Below are 24,893 nucleotides of genomic sequence, written 5' to 3' on the forward strand. Positions count from 1 at the left end.
TGTAGGATGATTTAATAATTTAAGTAGGCCATCAGTATGGGCAAAAGATAATGGGTGTCAGTTTAATGTGCAAAAATGTAAAGTTATGCATTTTGGAATAAACAGATTACAAGCTCTGTACCACATTAATGAACTGTACTCCAGGAAATAGTTGATGCTAGAGATTTAGGAGTGGTGGTAGACTGAGAATTAAAGTTTATAGGGTATATTGCTAAGGTAGCCAATTAGATTACTTGGCTATTGAAGAACATATTAACAAGTAGAAATAAGGAAGTTGTTATTTCTCTTTATAAAACCTTGTTATGTCCACATCTGGATTACTGTGTTCAGGTCTGGTCTCCTGGGTTTCTTGTGAATGTGGAAGTGGTGGAGAAGATTCAGAGGCAAATGATCAAGATGGTGAGTGGCCTGTGGAATGTTCCCTATGAGAATAGATTGAGGATGTATAGATTGCAGAAGTGGGTTGATAGGAGAAAAATATGATAGAAGCATTTAAGTTGCTTTTAAGGGTTTATAGGATCGATGCAGGGGAAATGTTTCAGCACTTGGCTGTAGGGGCTAGAACAAGGGGGAGTCATCCCTGGTAGTTGAATAAACGTGTAGTTAGTAAGGGTGTGAGGACTAGATTTTTTGCTTGGAGAGTTGTGAATGAGTGGAATGGGTTTCCAGAGTCAGTTGTGAGTGCTTTGTCTGTTAATGGTTTCAAGGAGAGGTATAATAGATTGTGTGGATAGTTTGGGTCTCCTGAAATGAGTGTTCAGACTCCATGGAGTGCCCATACAGTAATAATAATAATATCTTCCCTTCCCAATAGAAAGACCCTTTCTATGGGTTTTTTTTTTATAGTTTACTGGTCACTGTATTGTATACTTGGCATTTGTATGTATTGTGATGCATACACTCTTGAGGACAGCCTCAGTATGGAGGTTAAATATTAAATATATATAGTTTATTTTTTAATAAATATTCTATAAGATAGTGGTGTAATCCATGAATAATTCATAGTTTTTCTGTCACATAGAATAAGTATATTTATAAACTTGTGGTATTTAAATCCCAAAAACTAAGCGTTATTAAAACTTTGGTCCACAAAACCAACATTATCAAACTTTTTTCTTTTTTGATGTACAATTTCAAATTATATGAACTCGTTAGATTTCACATGGAATAGTTTCAGTTCATCTCTAGTTTTAAAAAATTCTATAAATGCACAAAAAAAAAAAAAAAGACAAGCCTTGCCAGCAAAGATTTATTGTATTTTCATTCCATACATAAAAGGAATCAGAAAAAACAACAACTCACAACTTCAAAATGGACAACTTACACAGCTTCTGCAAAAGATATATATCATGGCTTCTTGTGCATTTCATGTGCATGCATCTTAGCCATTATGGATAGACTAGCAGATCCTCGGGTGGGAAAAAAAGTGATGGAAAGAAAAAAAAAATTATACCAAGACAATTGATAATCATAATATTACTCAACTACTTTTCAGTTGTTTTAAAAACAGCCTTGGTTCCTAAGTAATCCTTTTGTCAAATATCACAGTTTGCAATCAGAAAATAACCTCTTTTTGTAAATGTGTATTTTGTTCCTTTGTGATATTGTAACAACTTTTGTATATTACTGCAGCCTGCACTGATGATACTAAACATGATATTAACTGAAACATAAGCAATATTAAATATAATTTTTTTAGCTGTAAATTTTTCACCTGCATATCATAAACATACTCAGTACATTAATAATATAACACAATATAAAATTCAAAAAAAAAAAAGAATTTTCAAAAAAGCATCCACTATAGTATTAATAGGACAACAGATGGTCAGTAAAATACCCAATAATATAATGATCAGGAATTTGCATCAAAATGATATAATAATTTCCATTAAGGTGATAACTAAAGACCATGAGATTTGTTTAAGTTTGGTGGGTATAGAAAGGTCCAAAAATTCTTTTTATATAAATGCTCTATAAGGAATCTACTTCTTTGTAAAAGTTCAGATTTCTTCCAGAAAATTCTATGTTTAGTCAAGATTGCATGCTTTGCTAGGCCAGACTGTTCCAGTTCATGATACTGGATATAAGATTTATGTTCTTCATGATGGACAGCTGCAGATCTGTCAAAATGTCCCAATTAAGACAAACCATAGGGATATGGGATCTGGTGGATGCCTAGAAGGTTGAGTGAAGAAAGGAAAGTAGAAATCTTCATGACAGGATGAAAGGATATTAAAATCTGAAGTGGTTTTAGAACTTTAGCTATGTGTTCAAAAATCCCTTTAATATAAGGAGAGTAGATCTGGAGATCTAGAAACTGGTTGTCTATAGTTCTTAAAGGCTTTCTTAATTATTATTATTATAAATATGGAATACTCCAAGGAGTCCTTAGACTAATCGGGGGAGGCCCTAAACATCATATCATGCACTATCCAACATTTGCGCAGTATCTTTCATACTTTGCTTTGAACTCATTCACAGTCATGGCACCTACAACAGACTGGCAGTTTATTCCACTCGTCCCGCTCTCCAAACAAAACGCCTAGTTCTAACACCCTTGCTAACCAAGGATGGCTCCTAGTTCTCCCACCAAGACCTGTTCTGAAAATTTTCCTCTGTTAATCTTGTAAAAACCATTTAGTAATTTGTATGTCTCAATCATATCACCCCTTTTCTGTCTATCAGCCAGTTTCTGCCCACAAATCTTCAACCTGTTCTTGTAAGATTCATTCCATAGACCTACTACCATCTTAGTCACTCACCCCTGGATCCTCTCTACCTCTTCCTCATTGCCAAGAAATCCTAAACATGCAGATCTGCATGCAGTAGTCCAAGATAGGGTCTTATCAAGGATTAATAAAGAGGAACAATAACTTGCTTGTCTCTGCTCATCAGAGTATTCTTCAATAACCAAGTAATCTGATGAGCTGCTTTAGCCACTTTTGCTATGTGCCATCTAAACTTTAACTCCCTATCAACTAACACTCCCAAATCTCTGGGTTTGTCAATTTCCTGGAGTACAGTTCCACCATTGTGATATATTAGTAATCTTTTCACCCCAAAATGCATAACCTTACACATTTGATTTGCCACATTAAACTGATATTCGTTCTCCTTTGCCCAGACTTCCAGTCTATCCAAATCATCCTGCAAAATTTTAGCATATCTGTATTAACGAAAAAGCTCTACCTAACTTTGCATCATCAGCAAATAACTATACAGTTCCCCACAGATGGCTTCAAGAAGTCCTCCCTTTTTTGAGCCACCCAATTATATATGCAGGAGACTTCAATAGCCACCATGAGTTATGGAAGTATGTTTGAAATGATGAATGCGGAATAGCCCTCGCCGACTGGGCTGAAACTTTCAATATCTACTTGGTCTTTGACGCTAAAGAACGTGGCACCTTCAGATCAGCAGCATGGAGAAGAGACTATAATCCTAACCTCTGCTTCGTCACCTCTAACAACATGAATGAACCTCTACCTGCTCAAAGAAGAGTTCTCAGTGACTTCCCTCATAGCCAACACCGACCAGTCCTCCTTGAAGTGGGCATAAAAATACCTCTTGTCTGATCAATTCCTCACCCGAGATGGAACCTTCGAAGAGCCGATTGGGAAAAATATGCCATTGACCTTGACAAGTGTGTTCATTTCATACCTCCTGTATCCAATAACTACAATTGATTTGTAGGAGCTGTCATCTCTACAGCTAAAAAACATATCGCTAGGGGTTACAGAAAGGAGTATATCCCTGGATGGAATGAATGGAGTGAAGCTCTATGAAAAATTTATGGAGGGCGGTGATCTGGAAATCGCAGAAGATCTCCTTCACGACTTGGACGCAGCAAGACAACAATGCTGGATCGAAACAGTTGAGGGACTGGACCTCAGGCCATGTATTACAGAAGCTAGGAGGCTCTACAACGATGACTACTAAAAAGACAGATGTCACACCAAACCAAGTTGCTAACCACATTACTAGAATCTCGAGATGCCAAGTGATAAAAACCATACCATTAAAGTTAAAAGAGAAGTCAGAGACCTGAAGGCAAAATTACAAGACAAATCAGAATATGCAAGACCCTTCAGCGATGAGGAAATCAACAACGCACTAGCTGATACAAATACAGGAAAGGCCCCGGTTTTGACAGAGTTCACCTGGAATTTCTTATTCATGCTGACAAAAATACCAAAAAATGGCTTGCCCGTTTCTTCAAGATTTTAACAAAATCTAAAAACTTCTGTAGTTTTCCTTGATTTAACTGCCGCATACGACACCGTCTGGGGAGAGGGCATGCTATATAAACTAATGAAAGTACTACTGTGCCGAAGAACAATACAGCTTGTTAATAATATGCTCAGCGATAGATATTTTCATGTTATCCTTGGAGAAAATATCAGTAATCAGAAGAAACTCAACAACGGCCTACCACAAGGCTCAATACTGGCTCCTCTCTTATTTAACCTATGCGTAGCTGACCTGCCAGATACAGCATCTAGAAAATTCTGCTATGCAAATGACATAGCGTTAACCATCAGAAATAGAGAACTAAGATGGACGGAGGAAACTCTCACAAATGACCTTGCTGCTATGCATAACTACTTTAAAAAATGGAGACTGCAACCAAGCCAAAGTAAAACTGAAGTGTTAACATTCCATCTCAGCAATAAACTGGCACATGATGAGCTGAACATCCGATTTTGAAACTCACTTCTACATCATAACAAATATCCTAAATACCTAGGAGTTACACTTGATCGCACCTTATCATATAAGAAACATGCTGAAAACAGCTGGAAAAATTAGAACCAGAAACAGCATCATCCAGAAATTGTGGCACTTCTTGGGGTGCAGCAGCAACCACATTAAGAACATCCACATTCGGATTGGGTTGTTGGTGGCAGGGTACTGTGCTCCTGTTTGGCTCAACAGCTGCCATACCAAACTAATTCACCGCCAGCTTAACACAACGATGCGACTTATCACTGGAACCATAAAAACAACTCCTATTTACTGACTCCCAATGCTGAGTAACATAATACCACCAAACCTAGGAAGACATGATGCTCTACTACGTGAATATGATAAAATACTCAGAAACACTGAATTGCCTATACACAGTGACATACTAGAGCTACAGCTCAACAGACTGAAATCAAGAAAGCTGCCTCTCTGTGAAGCTAAACACCTGAGAATGACCAACTACAACACCAAAGAACAATGGAAGTGAACGTGGAGCATAAATACCAATGCTCAACTCCAAACTTAGTTTGATAGGCATCATCTCAACATCCCAGGTATGGAACTGAGCCGAAAGACTTGGACAACGCTGAACAGGATTTGCACTGGACATGGAAGATGTGCAAGCTCTCTCTCTCTCTCTCTCTACAAGTGGGGAAAAATTCCCTCACTGGAATGTGACTGCAGACACCCGAATCAATCAATCCACCACATCTCTACTGGGTGCAGTCTTCATGCATACACAGGCCAAAGAAACGACTTCCTGGAGGTGACACCATTTGTTATAGGCTGGATCAGACAACTTGATATTAACCTATAAGTGTCTTTGTTTTATTCTAATTGTTTGTCACTTACTTTCTATATATATTTATTTTATAAATATATATATAGAAAGTACATATATAAATATACATGTATATTTATTTTGACTTACCTTTATAACTGCATGTAGATTGCCATACGCTAAATAAATCCCCACAGATCCTTTCCTATATTGTTAATGTACAAATTAAACAGTAGCGGTCAAAGAGGGTGAAGTCCTGCAGCACACCAAAGCTTTGGCTGTACTTCCCCCCCCCCCCCCATTTGGTTGGAAGTGTTGTTCATAAAGCTATTAACTTTTTTTTGATTCCATACATCTTTATGGTATTCTGAAGGTGCCTGCAAGTTCTATTGAGAAAGCAGCAACCTTTGAAATGAGTTGTAGTGTGGTGGAACCATTTTACACTATGATGAAAGACAAAATACTTATAAAATAAATAGGAGGAATACCATTTATATGCTATACAGTATTATGGTGATTTATTCTGAAATAGATACAGTGCATAGTTAATACTTGACACCAACTTAGTTGTTGAATCAAATTTGCCATTTGCTTAGATAAAATATAACTTTTTACTAGAAGTATTCTTTTATTTATAATACTCATGTTTAAAATCAGCAAATTCAGTAGAATTAAATTATAAGCAATACCATTTAATAACATAGATAAATTTACTTTTTCTCAAATAGCAGTTTCTAAACATGACACGTGCACTTTGGCTTCAGCTGAATTTCTATATACTAAAATACTATTGATAATGAAACACAGGTTGTATTTGTATTTATTAGAATATATTTTGTTTTTCAGGACTTGCCAAAGTTGTTTTTATGGCATATACTAGAGTAGATGAACTATTGAAACCCGAGCCTGGCTTTCAGCCTCTTACTATTCATCATCGTCATTTGGAGGGCGAGGTACCGCCCCAAAATTCAACATGGATAATTAATTCGAGGGTCATTGCAGCATCGGTAGGAAGACAAGGAAAAATAAGGTTATCTCAGCCAGCCATTGTCACCTTGAAACATTTGCAGGTAAGGAACTCCACTGTTTAAGCTAATTAAAACGAATACCATCTGAAATGTTACACATCAGATAAAATGTTCTTATCTCTTTCACTCTTTGATTATCCAAATTTCTATTAATATGAAAATATAACAGTATACGTTATTTTGCTCAGAGTTCATCTCCATATGATAGTTTTCTCTACATTTTTTCCTATTTATAATTAATTTTCTGGAAATTTATATGGTTCAGCTTAAAACATTTTAAACTTATTTTGAGAAATTATTTTTATTGGAATCTACCATGTAAAGTAATCATCATAGTAATGATAATCTGCTGTGCTTACTGCCCTTAAAATTTCAACAACTTAAGGTGCACAGCCTGCTAAGATGGGCTTTCATAACAATAATTTTTAAATAAGATAGTTAGTCTTCTTCTTCTTATTCCTTTCCTCCTCTTTTACCTTGCAGTGTCAAGGATTTTCTATTCATTTAACTGCAACAGTATCTCGAGGATAAGGTGGTTAGCTCTATACCTCCTGGTGTGTCCTGCGTCTGTTCATGGGCCAGTTGGCCTGTTCTTGGGGACAAAAAAGTTGAGTTTTTGGGTGGACCCCCCACTTCCGTATTAGACAAGCTAACTCACCTTTAGTTGAGAGACCAGATAAAGGTTTCTCACATCACTGATGAGAATTGAACCCAGGTCTTTCTGATGAAAGGGCTTCATCTATACTGACTAAGCTATGGAGGCTCATGGTTAGTCTTATTCATGAATATATATTTTGTCTAGAAATTGCAAGTGTTCCACTGGCTGGTTTGTCTGATTATAGGATAAAACATCAGGGTTTTCTGGAGGAAGACTGCTCTGCCATTTCTGTTAACACCAAATAACTCATCTTTAATTGAAAAGTCCTGATAATAGTTCTTCATGTCCTAGATAGAAACTGACTGAGCTATGGAAATTTTGTATATCAGGAAACAGAAATCATGAAATCACAGAATTTTCATTCTGCCCTTTGCATATTTGATGAATATTTTAGAAATTTAGTACAATCTTTAAAGATCTAATCTTATGAGCATCAGTATTACATTGAATACATAAAACCTCAAAAGTCTGGTTTGGCACAGAGTATTGACACTAAGCATAGTATCCTGTGAGATGAAGCAGTTTTAAATATGAACACCTATTCAAAAGGAAGTTGTGAATCCCTTTTACATCAGCCTAACCTGAAACGTAATGATTCTCTCTCTCTTCCCCCCCCCCCAAAAAAAAATTTTGGAGATTCTAATTTTATGTGAACATTAATTTTATTTTCTGGGTTTATTAATATTAATTTCTAGCATGGGCAGCCATTTTTAATTAGTAAGCCAATTGTTATATGCACCTTGTATTCCTTGTTCTTTGATTTGCTTGTTGTTTCTACACACACACACACACACACACACAAAATATTTGTACTTTCATTAAAGTTTATTACTGTGGTTATCATATAATTTTGTTATTTTCTAGTACTGGTTTGGTTATTAGTATTATAACCTTCATGAAGCCAAAAGACTCATTGCTATAAAATCTAGCATACAACATCTTAAAATTCTTCACCATTTGCAATCTCACCATCCTTGCATGCATTATTATTATTATTACCCCAAGACCTCATGCAGTCAAAGACTCATCTGGGAGGTTCTTTTATCACACACACAGCTCGTCATACTGTGCCTTGAACACATTCAAACTCCTTGCGGACACCACACTTTCAGGCAAGGCATTCCAATCATTTACAACTCTGCATGAAAAAAACCTGCCTCTCACTCCCCTACTCACACCCTCTTTATACAGTTTCCAGGGATGACCTCTGCTTCTCCCACTATTTTCTATAGAACTTCTCCAGCATTGATCCTATAACAACCCCTTACCAAGTTATAGGTCTCTATCATATCCCCCCCCCTCTCTTCCTCCTGTCCACCAGACTCTACAAATTACATCTTCTCAATCTTTCCTCATACTCGACATTCCAGAGGTCAGAAACTACCATAGTCGGTCGTCTTTGGACCCCTTTCCAACATCTCTTCATCCTTCTGAAAACTTTTGACCAAATCTGGGCACAATAGTCCATGTGTGGCCTAATCAAAGCCTTATACAATGGAACAAGAATCTCCTTACTTCTACACGTCAGTGTCCCCTGCATCATTCCCAGAAGCCTTTGTGTTGTCTTCAAAATTTTGGCTATGTGTCCCATAAATTTCAGATCCTTATCCACTATCACCACAAGATCTCTTATTTCCTCCATCTCCAACAATATATCCTCACCAAGCATAAATTCTGCATCCCATCTTTGTTTTCCAAATTTTAAAACCTTACATTTTGCAACATTGAACTTGCATCCCCCTTTCCGTGCCCAATCACTCAATTTATTCAAGTCCTCTTGTAAGGCCATAACATCTTCACTACTCTTCATGGTTTGTCCCAACTTTGCATCATCTGAATATCTCCATCCAAAATCTTCACCAATATTATTAATATACAAGTTAAACAGTAATGGCCATAAAACAGATCTCTGAAGCACTTCACTAGTGACTTTCCTTTTCCTGGATATTGCTCTCCCCCCATACACAACTTGTTGATACTTATCAGATAGCCAGTCTCCAATCCAATGCACTAATCTAATATCCAACCTCATCTGCTCTAGTTTGATTATCAATTTATCGTTAGGTACTCTAACCAAAAGCCTCTACGAAATCTAAGTATATTACTGTGTATCCTTCTCCTCTGTCCAAGGAAGCAGTCGCTTTATTGTAATAAGTAAGTAGATTACTAAAACTTGACCTCCCTTTAGCAAATCCATGCTGTCCATCAAAGATAATACCATTGTTGTCAACCCAACTCTGGATCCTAGTTCTCACAAGCTTCTCCAACAACTTAACCACAACATCTGATACACAGATAGGCCTATAGTTTGATGCTTGAGTTCAATCACCTCCTTTATGAAGTGGCACAATCTTGCCCTCCTTCCACTCCTTAGGAACTTGACCGAGTGCAAGACTCGTATTAAAAAAATATGTCAAGGCAGGTGTCAACTCCCTGGCACATTCCTTCAGAATATGTGGTGATATATTATCAAGTCCCACAGCCTTATTAACATCTAGTTTACTGAACTCCCCATACACCTCTTGCTCACTTACAGTTAGTCTCTCCTCCCCATCATCTACTGCTCTCAATCTCTCCATGAAGTCACATTCACAAGATTAAAAGACCTTTATGAACTGCTCATTAAGTATCTCCACCACACATTCTGCAACAGCTGTCTTTATACAATTTTCTCCTATCAATGTCATCCTTCCATAATCATTCTTTCTTTTGCTGGCTACATATTGAAAGAACTCCTTAGGATTCTTTTTGGCTTTATTAGCTAACTGCTGTTCATACCTCTCTTTAGCTATCCTCACCAACCAAGTCACCCTCCTTGCCTGGTCTTTGTTCTCATGAAATTTGTTATTTCCATTTCTCTTATGCTGCCTCTCAATGCCCTTTTTCTCTGTATCACATGCTTAATCTCTTTATTCATCCATCTGATACCACCTACTGTATTCCAAGGGTGATATCACTTGAATACATTTAAACATTGCATCTACTAGATAGTTTTGAAAATCCCCAAGCTGCATTGATCTCTTTTCCAGCTAACTCCTCATTCCATGCTACACCTGCAAGCTGTCTCCTGAGTTCTTCATAATCACCCCCCTGTAGTTCCACATATACCCTTTTCTCACAGAGGTCCTCACATTGCTGGCAACCACCCAGGTAATCACCTCATGGTCACTCTCACCAATTAGTGGATGATTTGAAACTTCATTTATAATTACATCCTCCGATGAGATGACCAAATCCAAGATCCTCAATCCTTGCATGCCCTCTGTTACGTACTGTCTGAGGTAGTTATCCCTCAGAAACTCAAGAAACTCATTTTCCTTACTTCCAGTTGCTATCTCATCATTCCAGTTTATATTGTCATAATTAAAATCATAATGATCACCCTTTTCTTATTTGCTTGGCTAATTTGATTATACATTTTATTATCACCACCATCCACATTACCTGGTCTATAACAACATCCAACCAAGTATTTGATTCCATTCACCTCTATCTCACACCATACTGCCTCAAAACCACTGGTACTATTTCCCTCTTGCATCTCTACTTTGTATGGACATAACTCTTTCTCTATCATCAATAGCACTCCCCCTCCCTTTTTACCCCTTCTATCCTCACGAAACACATCATACCCTTCCATCTCTATTCCTGTCAGGATGTCGTCCTCTTCCAACCATGTCTCACTTATTCCGACAATCTTTGGGTGAACAGATACAATTAATGCAACCATTTCATTTGCCTTGTTTCTTATACAAACACAACAGCGCATTTCTGGATCTGCAGCTAGTTCCGCTGATACCACTCACTCGATGTGATCTCTCCATGCTCAACTGGGGCCATTTCCCTTTCTGCTTATTCATTTTAAAACCAGTTTCAATTCCAACTGTTTCCTCTTGATCTCAGGTCATCCCATTCCTTTCCTGTCTACACATGCTCTCACCTCCTCTCGGAGCATCCACTTTTCTCACTGTGTACCCCTGTCCAACCTGAGCCTTCTTGTTTCCCTGCTCCTTTTGCACACCCATTCTCTCATTTTCTATACTCATACCACTCACTTCCTCATTCATAACCACCTCTTCAATCTCTCCTGTCTTACTCTCCTGCTCTTCCACATCACTTCCTGCTTGATCTGATTCATTCTCTCTCACTCTACTCACTTCTCTACCTTCCAGCAGCAGTCTCTCCAAGCGACTCGCACCATAACCACTCAAATGCAGTCCATCGCTCCCATACAGTTCACTTCATCCTTCAAACTCATTCCACACATTAACAACCGTACTCCTGTCTCCTCACACATTTCAGCCAGCATATCATTCATAATCCTTGCTCTCCGCCTCATCTCACCAAAGTCATACCTAGGCAACATGTTAATTGATTTTGTTTGCTGTTATAAAGTCAGATTCTTTCTTTCATTTGGCTATGATAGTTAAGTAAAGGGGGCATAATGCTCAGTTTTCTTAATTATTACATTCAGATGATAATTGCATTCCATGCATCTACCATTCTCCTTAAAAAAAATTTACATCTTACTTTTTTTCAGCTTCCAGCAGTGGCAATGTTCTACCTTCTAAATGTTACCTTTTGAAAACTTTCCCTGGTATTCATCTAATAAGCATCTCTCAATAGCTTTTGTTTCATTCATATTATCCCCTCTTGTATTTGTCAGCATCTGCAGATTGACAGAAGGTAATCTATATAGCTATGTTTCATCATTTCTGATATCATGCTTTTTACCAGTTTTTGTACAAATACAAGAGGGGATAATATGAATGAAACAAAAGCTATTAAGATGCTTACCAAATGAACACTGTGGAGAGTTTTTCAAAAGGTAACATGTAGAAGTAGAACATTGCCACTGCTTTAAGTTTTTGCTTTAAGTAAACAAGAGTAAGATGTAGTTCCAGCTGCTGGCTTCCACACATATCCACACAATAGTCCATATGCAATCTGATCATTACCAAAAAATAGATGATTGGAAGCTAGCAATAATATAAACTTAGTTGTGTAGAGAATACTATATCACCACATATCTTGAGAGTGTATGCCAGGAATTTTGATGATGACGATGATCGAGCAATGATCTTTTGATTGATTTTGTTTGCTGTTATAAAGTCAGATTCTTTCTTTCATCTGGCTATGATAGTTAAGTAAGGGGGCATAGTGTTCAGTTTTCTTAATTATTACATTCAGATGATAATTAAGAAAACTGGAGATAATATTCTTTTCTTCTTTTTAAACAATACTATTTATTATGTTTTCAGAGAATATACTTGACTGATCTTTTGAGAATGCACATTCTGATGTATTTGATTTATCAAATGAACATAAATTTCTGAATTTATTAATAAAACATACTCTTGATGTCTTTATATTATGTTGATTTATATTTCTGAATTAACAAGTTCTACTTTATGAAATAAAGTAGAACTTGTTAATTCACTACACCAAGTAACTTTTGTTATTTGTATATAGGAGGACAATGTAACAAATCCTCTGTGTGTGTATTGGGACTTCCATCTAAGGTAAATAGCTTTTTTTTTCCATTGTTGTTCTTTATTCTTACAAAAATGGTAACAGTAGGCAATGTGTTTTGTATAATTAAAAGAAATGTTTTATTGCTCTGGTTTAGCATAAAATCTATCCCTACCTTATGTTTGAATTCATGTTCATTCTATACATTTACCAGAGATTGATGTCTGAGTCTCAGTGTAAATTGACCCTTCCCTTGCAATCCCAATCGTACTACATAATTTGGGTTGTCTAGTCATGTTTACAGTTAGAACTGAAGTTAATTGTATATTCATGCTTTTGATATAATTTGTAACATACAAACATATGCTACTCTATTTAGCAATATCCTAACTGAGTGCAACTTATTTTTTTTGGTATCATAATTGCATTTAATTCTGGGATAACATATAGAGTATTTACATCCCATATTATAATATGGGATTCTGTAACCAACAATAAAATACATATTAGTTGTATTAGTGGATTTAACATAACCAGTAAAGTTATTTAAATTACCAATGTTGATATTTTGCCTGTTATTGTCGTGACATTTTGAAGGTTATTGCTCAGCTCTTATTTCTTTGTCATTATGACATAGAAGAGGAGCTGAGTAACAGTGCAAAATACTCAGGCTGGTGGCATAAGATCATGAATGTACCCTCTGGACAAAATTTTCACAAAGTATGACAAAATTTTGTGAATTTCACAAAGATAAAATATTCACAGAGCATGACAGTCTATCATATGGAAAACATCATCCTGACAGTTGATTCTGGGTATCCCACCTGCCATGCAATCTGAAATGCACAGTGTGTCTCATTCTGCTGTAACACCTCCCCTTGAATAGTTATAAGAAGTCTTTTCTGCAACTTGTACTTTCCTCCAGTATCAAAACCTGAATGTCATGAAAGTAGAAATTCTAGCCACAAACATAATTTATTACTTTCAGTTGTCATCAGCATCTTTTCAGACTTTCAGGAATTGTTGTACTAGCCTGGTCCACATCCATTTTCCATCCAACTAGCTGTGGTTTCAAATTCCACTGTGTGCATGGATGTTTATAAATGTCTTTAAGTGGAAGATGAATATCGCTTAGCATGAAACTAGCACCCTGCTTATTAGAGATGCAAAACAACTGGAAAAAAAGAGATGGGGGTGATGAGTTATCCAACCCTTTGCCTGCCCACAATACTAATATTAACATACTATAAGTTAACAGAATTCACATAAAAAAAAAAAAGAAATACATGTATATTCTACATTGCATAGATATAGGATACTACATCTGTGCAACAAAAAAATTTCTGGATTGCCAAAAAGAGCATGTACAGCTAGCAGTAAACATACTATCACTGGGTATTGTTATGCCACTTCATTATAAGTTAGTCCATTGTAATTTGTGATTTTTAAATTGGATTATGAAAAAGGACAAAAAGTTTCCATCAGGTTTTGTTTTAAAACTATTTTCAAAACTTTCAGCATGCTGCAAGTAGCACTATGATCATCACTAGGTCCAAAAAAAAGACAAGTCCAGGTGAACACGCATTTTTTTCCTCCCAAAGTGAATGGAATATGCATCAGGAGTTCATTCCTGCAGACCAAATTATTAACTAACAGTAATTAAGTGCTCTTAGGCAATTAAGGAAGAATTTTTACAAAAAATGACCTGTATATATATATATATATATATATATATATATATAAAATTTGCTTCACAATTACAGTGCTCCAATACAGACTGCATTGTCTGTGCAACAGCTTTTGGCAAAGAGCAGCATGGTTATGATCCTGCACTCTGTGCACTTCCTGCAACTTCTTTTAATTCCTCAAGATGAAATTGCACCCCAAAAGATAGGGATATGAGGCTATATCAAGATCTAGATTTCTGAACTGTAGGGTGCTGAAACTGAATGTGATCTCAAAAATAGATGACTTGGTGTATAAATTCACAAGGAGATTGCTTTTAAAAGAACAATGATAATTAGTGATTTAGTCAAGCTTACATTTTATATTTCAGCCAGTCCCAGAATTTTTGGGAGCGGCATCTTGTGCATTGCATTTTGGTAAGAATCTAGTGTAGTGTATGTATCTAGTAATTTTTTTTAATGTAATTTCAAAATATTTGGGTTTTCTAAAAGTAGCAAATTAGACACATCTTGTTGAAGGAGTGAACTATCTATAAAACCCATGACTATTTTAAAAAGTAGATTTAATTATTTTAAATATGTGTATAGATGTTCTTATATTCTCACTCACTCAATCTGAAAGAATGCAAACATAACATAATGCCTCAAGTGATTTTTTTTTTTTTTTTTTTTTTGATAAAACATATTAGTTATGCATTAGAATTTAAGTATTGAATTATATTATTAATCAGTTGATTAAAAACAATCTTTATTTTATTTTAGTCAAGATTGGTAAAATGTGATGATAATTTGCAGACATATTGTGAATAAACAGATGAAATTTATACTTATTTTTCTTATTTAATAATTTTAGAGAATGGTCAAGCGAAGGATGCTGGGTGCAATCATCTAATATTACCCACACAACTTGTGCCTGTAATCATCTTACTAATTTTGCTCTGGTTATGGAAGTAGCAAAGATGAAGGTAATCTGAAAAGTTAATCTACTTTTTTTTTAATGAAGTGTAAAGCATACATATTTTATTATTATTATTATTATGTATGCTCTTCCAATGACTTCTAGGCTCCTAGCCATGTTTCCTAGCCAAACTCTTAACCAGTTTCCAGGGTTGACCCTCAGTTCTGCTTACACGCCATAAGCTGTAATATCTCATTAATATATATATACTGCAAATATTTCTTATTAGCTTGTATGTTTAGTAAAGTTTATCTACATTACTCTCATCCATTTATTCCTTAAACTTTAAAATTCATTTCCTCCGTCTGTCTTCATTTGTATAACCTATAACCAAGCTATCATCTTGGTCACCAACCTCTAGATCAGGGGTTCCCACCTTTTTGTTTCCTAGAGCACATTCAAAATACCGATAGGGCAATGGTGCCACTATTTTTTCAAGCAAATTTTTTGAATTCTTTTGTTAAATGAATACATACAAAGTTTACATTATAATCAAATGTTTTATTACTTAAAAGTTTACATTATATAAAAATTTAAATATATATATGTAAGTTAGTGTGATCTTTGGCATTGCATTTCATTGGCCAGTGCTTCGTAATTAGGAGAATATGATGATATTCCAGTTCTTGAACTGGAATGAACAACTTCGAATGCGCTTCTGCTTTACATTGTATGCGTTTAATACTCATCATATGTCATTAACGCATGCGTCATATAGCATGCCATGAATTGTTGCATGATTATTTCAAACTATACAGCACACGGTTGAACAGTGGCGGGCACACACAAATTGGTCGACGGCCGCCATGGTGCCTGCGGGCATAGGGTTGGGAACCCCTGCTCTAGATCTCTTCAGCTATCTTTCCATTTCCTTAGAACTCAGGTGACAATATCTGCACATAGTAGTCCAGATGTGGTCTTTTCAAATTCTTGTAAGAAAATACCTTCCTGTTTCTTACAAGTTAGTGTTCTCTATAACAGTATAGATATCTAATGATTTAACCGCTTTCAGCAAGTTCCCATTAATATGATAGGTACTCTGCCTTCGGTGTCCTTTATCCATAATACTTAACCTTACATTTAGAGACCTATTAACATTTGCCCATAGAATTAATCTATTCAAGTCAGTCTGTAGCGATTCTGTATCAGATATATCCCTTGCCTCAACTTAGCATTATCAGCAAACACCTGGATATCCTCACCTTCAGTAAATTCTGAAAAACTCTTTCTTTAACTTTTGTATGATATGGTCCCATTCAGTTAGTATGTAGCTGGCAATCTCTTCTTTAAAATGCAAGGCTGACACTTGGCAACATTTGAACTAACATTTATTTTGGAATACCATACTTTTATAAAACTCACTTTGTGGAGCAAGTCTGAAAGGTACACAAATCTATGTTTGAGGCTGTTGGTTCCAATCATCAGTTTAAAGCAATGTTTCTGATGATGCATGTAAAAAAAAAAGCTTTGTATGGTAAAAAGAAATATACTGAAGCATTTGATATGTTATGAGAAAGGACCATGTCAAATCGCTTACTAAAAACTATTATTAATATTTATCAGGATCATAAAAAATTCAAATCAATATGAAGAGAAATAAATTAAAAGTGTTTCATGAGTAAAATTAACACAAAAAATATAGTTATCTGGAAATTAGCTAAATGTTTTTGTGTTCTCCTGTGATGATAATATTTCAATGAGAGTAATCCATATTGAAATACATATACCCTGCAAAATAACAATATCTTGGAGTAAAAGTCCAAAGGAAAGTGAGAGCAGTCTTTTTTTGTCATAAGTTTGTGCATTAAGGCTAAGGTGATGGTTTAAGTTCATAATTAGGTTTAATGAAAAAAAAAACAGCACAGAGAAATAATTAAACACAAGCATTATTAATAATTAATAGTATTAATAATACTAACATGACCACATTAACTCTGCTGCTGATTTATCTGCATATTTATTTAGTATCTAGTATTTATATACACATACATATGCATGTGTGGAAATTTTGATTTTACTGAGTTTGGATTGAAACATATAGGTTTGCAGTCCATACAGGATAAAACACCAATGCTTGAATTAATCCTGGTAATAGATTAGCATAGTGGAATGAGGCTTTCTTCTGATATTGTTGTAATGATCACTTTTAAAGTGATCCATTGTACTTCCTTGCACAAATATGTTTTGTAGGCCACTTTTCATCAAGTAGATTAGAAACAGTAGTTTTTTTTTTTTGGAAGAACAGTGGGACATTGTGCCCCTCTTACCTCTGTATATGATCAGCTAACTCATCTTCAGTTGGAAAAGACCTGAGTTCAATTAACATCGTGTCAAGAGGAATCTTATTGGGCTTTTTCAATTGAAGTTGAATTAGTCAATCTCATATGGAGGTAGGAGAGTTTTTTTGCTCCCAGGAACTGGATTTTTCATCATGCATGCAATCAAATCAGCTCTAGAACATGCAGTTTACTGATTTTACTTTCTTAGTTAAAAAATTCAAATCAATATGAAGAGAAATAAATTAAGTGTTTCATGAGTAAAATTAACACAAGAAATATAGTTATCTGGAAATTACTAAATGTTTTTGTGTTCTCCTGTGATGATAATATTTCATCATTGTAATATTCAGATTGTAGTTGGATGATTTAACTAAGGTTAAAAAATGGAATATGAAGTACATTTTTCTTATGAAGAGTGAGGATGAGTAGAATGCGTCACTAGAGAAGACAGGTGTGCTTTTGTGAAGAATAGATTTAATGAGAGATATAACTATATTGTATAATAATACAATGGAAAAGTAGTGCTGACCTCTGCAATGTGCCTAATTCCATTTTGGAGATCAAATAACACTAAAAGTAGCAGTAAAAATTTTCATAGGTTTTAAACATTTTATGCTTTCCAGAATTTTATTATAGGCTTAAGCTACTAAAATTCTGCATAGGTTCATTTTTCCTTTCTATCTCCAGTTTTTATTTTTATTTTATTCTGTCAGTTTTTTTTTATTGAAAAGTTATTCTGTATCACATTCTTTACTTCTAACCAAAATTTCATTATAGTGTCATATATATTAATATTCTATATATACATGTTTACATTTCAGAGTCCAGGTGTTCACAAAGAAATGCTGCAAATAATCATTTCTGTAGGATGTGCAACATCTGCTGCATGTTTGCTTTTAACGGCTTTTATTTTTCTACTGCTATTAAGGTAAGTTACTTAGACTCTCTTTAAGACAGTCAATTTGCTTTCATATATCAGAAGACAGTACTCCCCTCCTCCCCTTGCTCTCTCTCTCTCTTGTTTCATATAATATATACAACTGGTGCCTATAATGCTTTATTAATTCTGTTTATTTTTAATTAATTTGCCATTATCACTAAAAACTGTGCTTATGATCAGCTGCCATGGATTTTCATGGAAGTGTTGTGGCCCACATCCCATAGTTAATAATGGTAAATACATATCATCGATTCATGCCAAAACACAGAACCTGGACTTTGAAGTAGTAGAAATCTATCCTGAGTATTGATGAATCATATTGCATGCTCTTCTGCTGTGATGGGCAATTGGCTATGGAGAATGCCTGGAGGATGCTTTTTATCCGTTTGCTGTTCCAGTGATGAAGATTGTAGGTTGTGGCAGTGTAATGAAGTGAGATTTCTCTTAATTATTCACCCATTATAGTGTATAGTCATGACTGCTATGTCCTATAGTAATGTCTTACATTGTAGCAGTTTTATAGTATTTGATGTTACACCTTCTAACACAGTAGCACTTCAAATAACAGAGCAATCATTTTAAACATGTAATTGGAACATTGCAGGCTTCATGGAATCGACAGCACCTCGATTTGAACCCAATAGAACAGAGAATGAATTGAAATGCAGAATTAGGACATAGCAAAGACAATCTTTATCTGACACTTTCTATACCATCAGTTCTCTCCAATAGTTAGATAATTTGTATATTTTAAATTACTCTAAAATTTTCATTTCTTTATACAGGTAGCCCTCGTATAACGTGGATGTTAGGTTCCATAGAAATGCCGCGTTATATAAATCGCGTTATGCAAGACTCAGATTACATAGAAAACGTAGGGTTAGGTTCTGAAATCGTTTTTTTTTTAATTATATAAACAACAATGACATACCCAACAAAAATATATTTTTATTTAATTCAGGTAATTCATGTAAGTTAAGAAAACATATAAACTTTGAAACAAATATATAGTATAAACTCTTATAAAATTACAAATTGTACATAAACTTCATTGCACATAATAAAGTGCATATTACAATCGTCATCACTGTTTTCAAAACGAACATTTCGTAGATGTTCTTTATTTACGAGTGGCAGGAAGTCGTCATCACTTGAAATCTTTTGGATTTCATTTGTATAATTCTCATTGCATACTTCGGCTGGTTTAGTTATCAAGAAGTCAGTAATAAGACCTTACTTACCACTATGCTGCGATTTTTTATTAAATTCATAATATGGAGCTAAACAAATATTTAATTGTCTTGTGAATTTTCCGGAGCCCTCCGTTCTGGGGTCATTATCTGTAAAATAGCTTCCTAACTTTCTTGCCAAGTCCAATCCTTCTGCTAATTTCTTTAAACTGAATTTTTTAACAAATTCATCAGAATCTTCGACAGAACTTTCCCCGCCATTTGTGGTTCGACGTCATCTATCAATTATACCAGTTCCAACCATATCACAAAAGCCCTTTAAGCGGCCATTACTATAGAAATAATTTTTTTACATAAAAAAAAAACATTGCATATTGTATGTAACTCAGAAGAAAATGAAGTGCTCAGCTTGAGAAGATCAACACACTTATGATTTTTAATGCGCTTTCCTGGCAGAAAATGAAGACAACTTTCAACAATATTTAACACTTTATACGGTAAACAATTGACGTACATGCGTGCTACAGGATATTTCCCCTAAAATTCGCTATTTATAACTACATGCGCGATACAGGAAGACACAAATTTAACGAAGATAAAATTTGATTTTTAAGTCACGCGGTGAAAAAATATGAAAAGATAAAGGGTTACTGCAATTTGTAGACCGCGTTATATCGAAACTGCGTTGTATAAGTACCGCGTTATATGAGGGTTACTACAATTTGTAGACCACGTTATACGAGAGTACCTGTATTTTGATTCATAGCAAATTGACTAACAAATTAAATTGCAGTGCTCTGATAATTTCATTTTCAGAAAAATATTTTCATTTTTCTAAACTATTAGTCAACCCATAGTATACAGAGTATTATAGGTTATTCAACTTCTTTTCTATAAAACTGATTTTAAAAAAAAATCTATCTTTTTCTTTATGTATTAACTATAACTCTCTGTTGTAATAAGCAGAGAAATAAACTTCTGAAAAAGTCTGGCTTATAATCTGGCTTCAGACTAACTGATGTCTACAGAATTAAGTAGCTAATATGATTTTGCAACAGCAGGATATGCAAATAGTGCACGCACATTTCAAATAATTACTTTTTTTTTTTGAAAAAAAACAAAAAACAAACAGTATTCATGATATTGGACTATACTTAAGTTGAGGAAACAAGAAACTGAGGAGACAGTAGTATTTGAGGGATACTCTGAAAATGTAGTAAATATAATTACTGTATTGATGTCTATACCAGACAACTGTTTAAAGTTTAATCATCTGATTTTTTTTTTGGAGGTACAAAGTCAAGTAGCAAAAATAATTTAGGATTATGGAGTGTGATCTATGAGAGCAAACTGAGTTAATGTAAATTAGAGCTTGGTATACAAGAAGAAAGGGGGATATAATTAAACTAATTCCAGTAGTAGATATTGAATTAGGAGATATTTCGCAACATAGCAGAGGGGGGAGGTAAAATAAATACCATAGAAGTTGAATAAATGAGAATTTAAATAAAGAATACCATATTATGGTATTCTTTATTTAAATTCTCTTTATAGCAAATACGAGAGACCAGAGTAATAGTTTTTAATAGTGAATTCTTTGCTATAGTAAATTTCTTTTACAATTGTATTAATACTATGGATCAGAACTTAACAGTAGTTTGTTAATAATAGATGATTTGCTGTAGTGAATTTCCTTTAGAGAAGCATTCATGCTATGAGTCCAGTACTTTTTTGTATAGTGAGAGTGACAAATGGAATGAGTATTGTTTTTGTTTTCTTATTATTAATTTCATTTTAACTATAACTCTTTATCCTTTTTTTCCAGGGGCTTGAAAGGAGACCGAATCACCATTCATCGAAATCTCTTTCTCTGTTTGCTTATTTCTGAAGTTATTTTGATGGGAGGTATTGACAGGACATCTGTTCGGGCAGCATGTGGTGTAATTGCAGCACTGTTAGATTATTTCTTGCTAGCAACTCTGGCATGGACTTTTTTGGAGTGCTTCCAGTTATACGTGGTACTAGTAGAGATGTTTGAATCGAACAAATCTCGCTGGCTGTGGTATTATGGTTTAGCATATAGCATACCAGGATTAATAGTGAGTATTGCTGCTATAATAGATTCGCCTAGTTATGGAACTGAACATCATTGTTGGCTAAGAGCAGATAACTATTTCATCTTCAGCTTTATTGGTCCTGCAGTTGGCATCTTTTTTGTAAGTATACGCATAGCTTTTGCTTTCATTTTTCATTTCATTTCATTTTTTTTTTAATGTGAGCATTCTTCTTGAGCACTGAAGAATGAAGTGTGTTAATCTATATAAACAGGTATTAAATAATTTTTTAATAAACATTAACAAAATTATTTTTCACATAATTAAATTTTTGTAGCTGTTGGTTATCTACATTGAAGTTTCTGGAATAAAAACTACATGGAACTGGAATGAAAATACATTAATTTACTAGCTAAATGAAATATTTACATGCTAAAATTTTGCCAGCCCAAGCTAACATTATCAGAGGCACTTTAAAAACACACTCCCAGCTAAGACTGGGAATGACATGATTTCATCAACAAGAATAGGGATGATACACCAAAATTTGTGTAGGGTTACACAGATTTTCCCCTTCCTAGGTCTTATACAGTACTCCCTGTCAATATGGGAGCCAGCATTCACAATACAATACATGTGATTAAACTTTAATGTGTGGGGTCTAGCAGATGAAGGATGTCCTACATATATTTCATTATTATCGTTGTTATTATTATTAAGAGACCTCCAGGGAGTCAGAAACTCATCAAGGGAGGCCACGTATCACCTGCACTGGCTGCCATACGTTTCTTGAATTCATTCATATTACTTGCACTCAATCTCCAAAAGCAGTCCATTCCAATCATGCATTCCTTTATGAAAGAAACATCTATTTCTCACCATCTTCTTGACTGTGTTAATTCTCAAATTCCATGTATACCCTTGTCCTCTCCCCCACTTTCCATAAAATGAAAAATTTCATCTGTTGTATCCTGTATAACCCTTTCAGACGTTTGTGAGCTTCAATCATATTATCCCTCCTTCTCCTGTTGTTAGTGTTCACAGACTTCAAATTCTCAATGTCTTCATAATCAATATTCCAATCCTGATATCATTTTTAACACTCTTTTGCACACTCTCTCTCTCTATATTAGAATCACCACAGAAATCAGGAGACTAGACCTGCACACAGTAATCCAAGTGAGGTCTTATCAAGGCCTTGTAAAGAGCAAAATGACTTCCTTATCTTTATAGGTCATGGTTTGTTTCTGCATTGCAGTTATTCTCTGAGTTGTATTTGCAGTCTTTGCTATACGGCCCATGAATTTCAAATTCCTATCTACTAAAACTCCAAGATTTCTAGCCTGATCAGTTTCTTCTAACATAGCTTTCCCCTCCCTCCCAGTATAATATGCCATTGGATATCTAATCTCACCAATGTGCATGATGTTACATTTACTAACATTAAATTTACAGCCATTTTCACATGCCCACAATTCTAGCCTATTCCAATCATTCTGCAAGTGCTGTATATCAGTCACATTCCTGATTACCCTGACTATCTTGGCGTCGTTCACAAATAGCTGTATGTTGCGCGTCAAATCCTTCCCAATGTCATTAATGTATAGATTAAATAAGAATGGACAAAGTACTGATCCTTATGGTACAAACTGGTTACCTTTGCAGACTCACATCCCCCATATACCACTTTTTCTTATCTGTGAGTTATTATTATTATTAAACAAGACCTCATGGAGTCAAAGACTCATCTAGGAGGTCCTTTTATCTTACACGTACATCTCATCATACCGTGTCTTAAACACATTCAAACTACTTGCAGACACCACACTCTCAGGCAAGGCATTCCAATCGCTCACAACTCTGCACGAAAAAAACCTGCCTCTCACTCCCTTACTCACACCCTCCTTATACAGTTTCCAGGGATGACCTCCGGTTCTCCCCTGATCTCCCACTATTCTCTGTAGAACTTCTCCACCATTGATCCTATAACAACCCCTTACCAACTTGTAGGTCTCTATCATATCTCCCCTCTTCCTTCTCTCCACGAGACTCTGCAAATTACATCTTTTCAATCTTTCCTCATACTCAACATTCCAGAGGTCAGAAACTACCTTAGTCAGTCGCCTTTGGACCCCTTCCAACATCTCTTCATCCTTCTGAAAACCCGGTGACCAAATCTGGGCACAATAGTCCAAGTGTGGCCTAATCAAAGCCTTATACATTGGAACAAGTATCTCCCTACTTCTACATGTCAGTGGCCTCCGCATCATTCCCAGAAGTCTTTGTGTTGTCTTCACAATTTTGGCGATGTGTCCCCTAAATTTTAGATCCTTATCCACTATCACCCCCAGATCTCTTATTTCCTCTACTTCCAACAATATATTCTCACCAAGCATAAATTCTGCATCCCATTTTTGTTTTCCAAATTTTAAAACTTTACATTTTGCAACATTGAACTCACATCCCCATTTGCTTGCCCAATCACTCAATTTATTCAAGTCTTCTTGCAAGGCCACAACATCTTCACTACTCTTTATGGTTCGTCCCAACTTTGCATCATCTGCAAACAACTGAATATCTCCATCCAAATCTTCACCAATATCATTAATATATAAGTTAAATAGTAATGGCCCTAAAACAGACCCCTGAGGCACTCCACTAGTGACTTTCCTTTTCCTGGATATTGCACCCCCATACACAACTTGTTGATACCTATCAGATAGCCAGTCTCCAATCCAGTGCACTAATCTAATATCCAACCCCATCTGCTCTAGTTTGACTGTCAACTTATCATGAGGTACTCTATCAAAAGCCTTTGCGAAATCCAAGTATATTACTGTGTATCCTTCTCCTCTGTCCAAGGAAGCAGTCACTTTATTGCAATAAGTAAGTAGATTACTAAAACATGACCTCCCTTTAGCAAATCCATGCTGTCCATCAAAGATTATACCATTGTTGTCAACCCAACTCTGGATCCTAGTTCTCACAAGCTTCTCCAACAACTTAACCACAACACCTGACACACAGATAGGCCTATAGTTTGATGCTTGAGTTCGATCACCTCCTTTATGAAGTGGCACAATCTTGCCCTCCTTCCAC

General features: G+C 35.3%; 1 protein-coding gene across 7 annotated transcripts in view; it reads left to right on the plus strand.

Moving 5' to 3' along the window:
• Positions 1 to 24,893, plus strand: part of LOC150108580 (latrophilin Cirl-like) — a 780,008-nt gene that overhangs the window by 715,460 nt on the left and 39,655 nt on the right. For all 7 annotated transcript variants that reach the window (XM_090416024.1, XM_090416028.1, XM_090416025.1 and 4 more), the window contains 5 exons: positions 6,377 to 6,600; positions 12,689 to 12,738; positions 15,227 to 15,338; positions 18,432 to 18,538; positions 21,566 to 21,956. In XM_090416024.1, coding sequence (XP_090272150.1) covers positions 6,377 to 6,600; positions 12,689 to 12,738; positions 15,227 to 15,338; positions 18,432 to 18,538; positions 21,566 to 21,956 — 884 coding nt within the window. The remainder of the gene's footprint in view (positions 1 to 6,376; positions 6,601 to 12,688; positions 12,739 to 15,226; positions 15,339 to 18,431; positions 18,539 to 21,565; positions 21,957 to 24,893) is intronic.

Source organism: Typopeltis vanoorti, chromosome 3 (assembly GCF_054136105.1).
Source record: "Typopeltis vanoorti isolate ZY-2024b chromosome 3, IOZ_Tvanoo_1.0, whole genome shotgun sequence".
In the NCBI taxonomy this organism is placed as follows: Eukaryota; Metazoa; Arthropoda; class Arachnida; order Uropygi; family Thelyphonidae; genus Typopeltis; species Typopeltis vanoorti.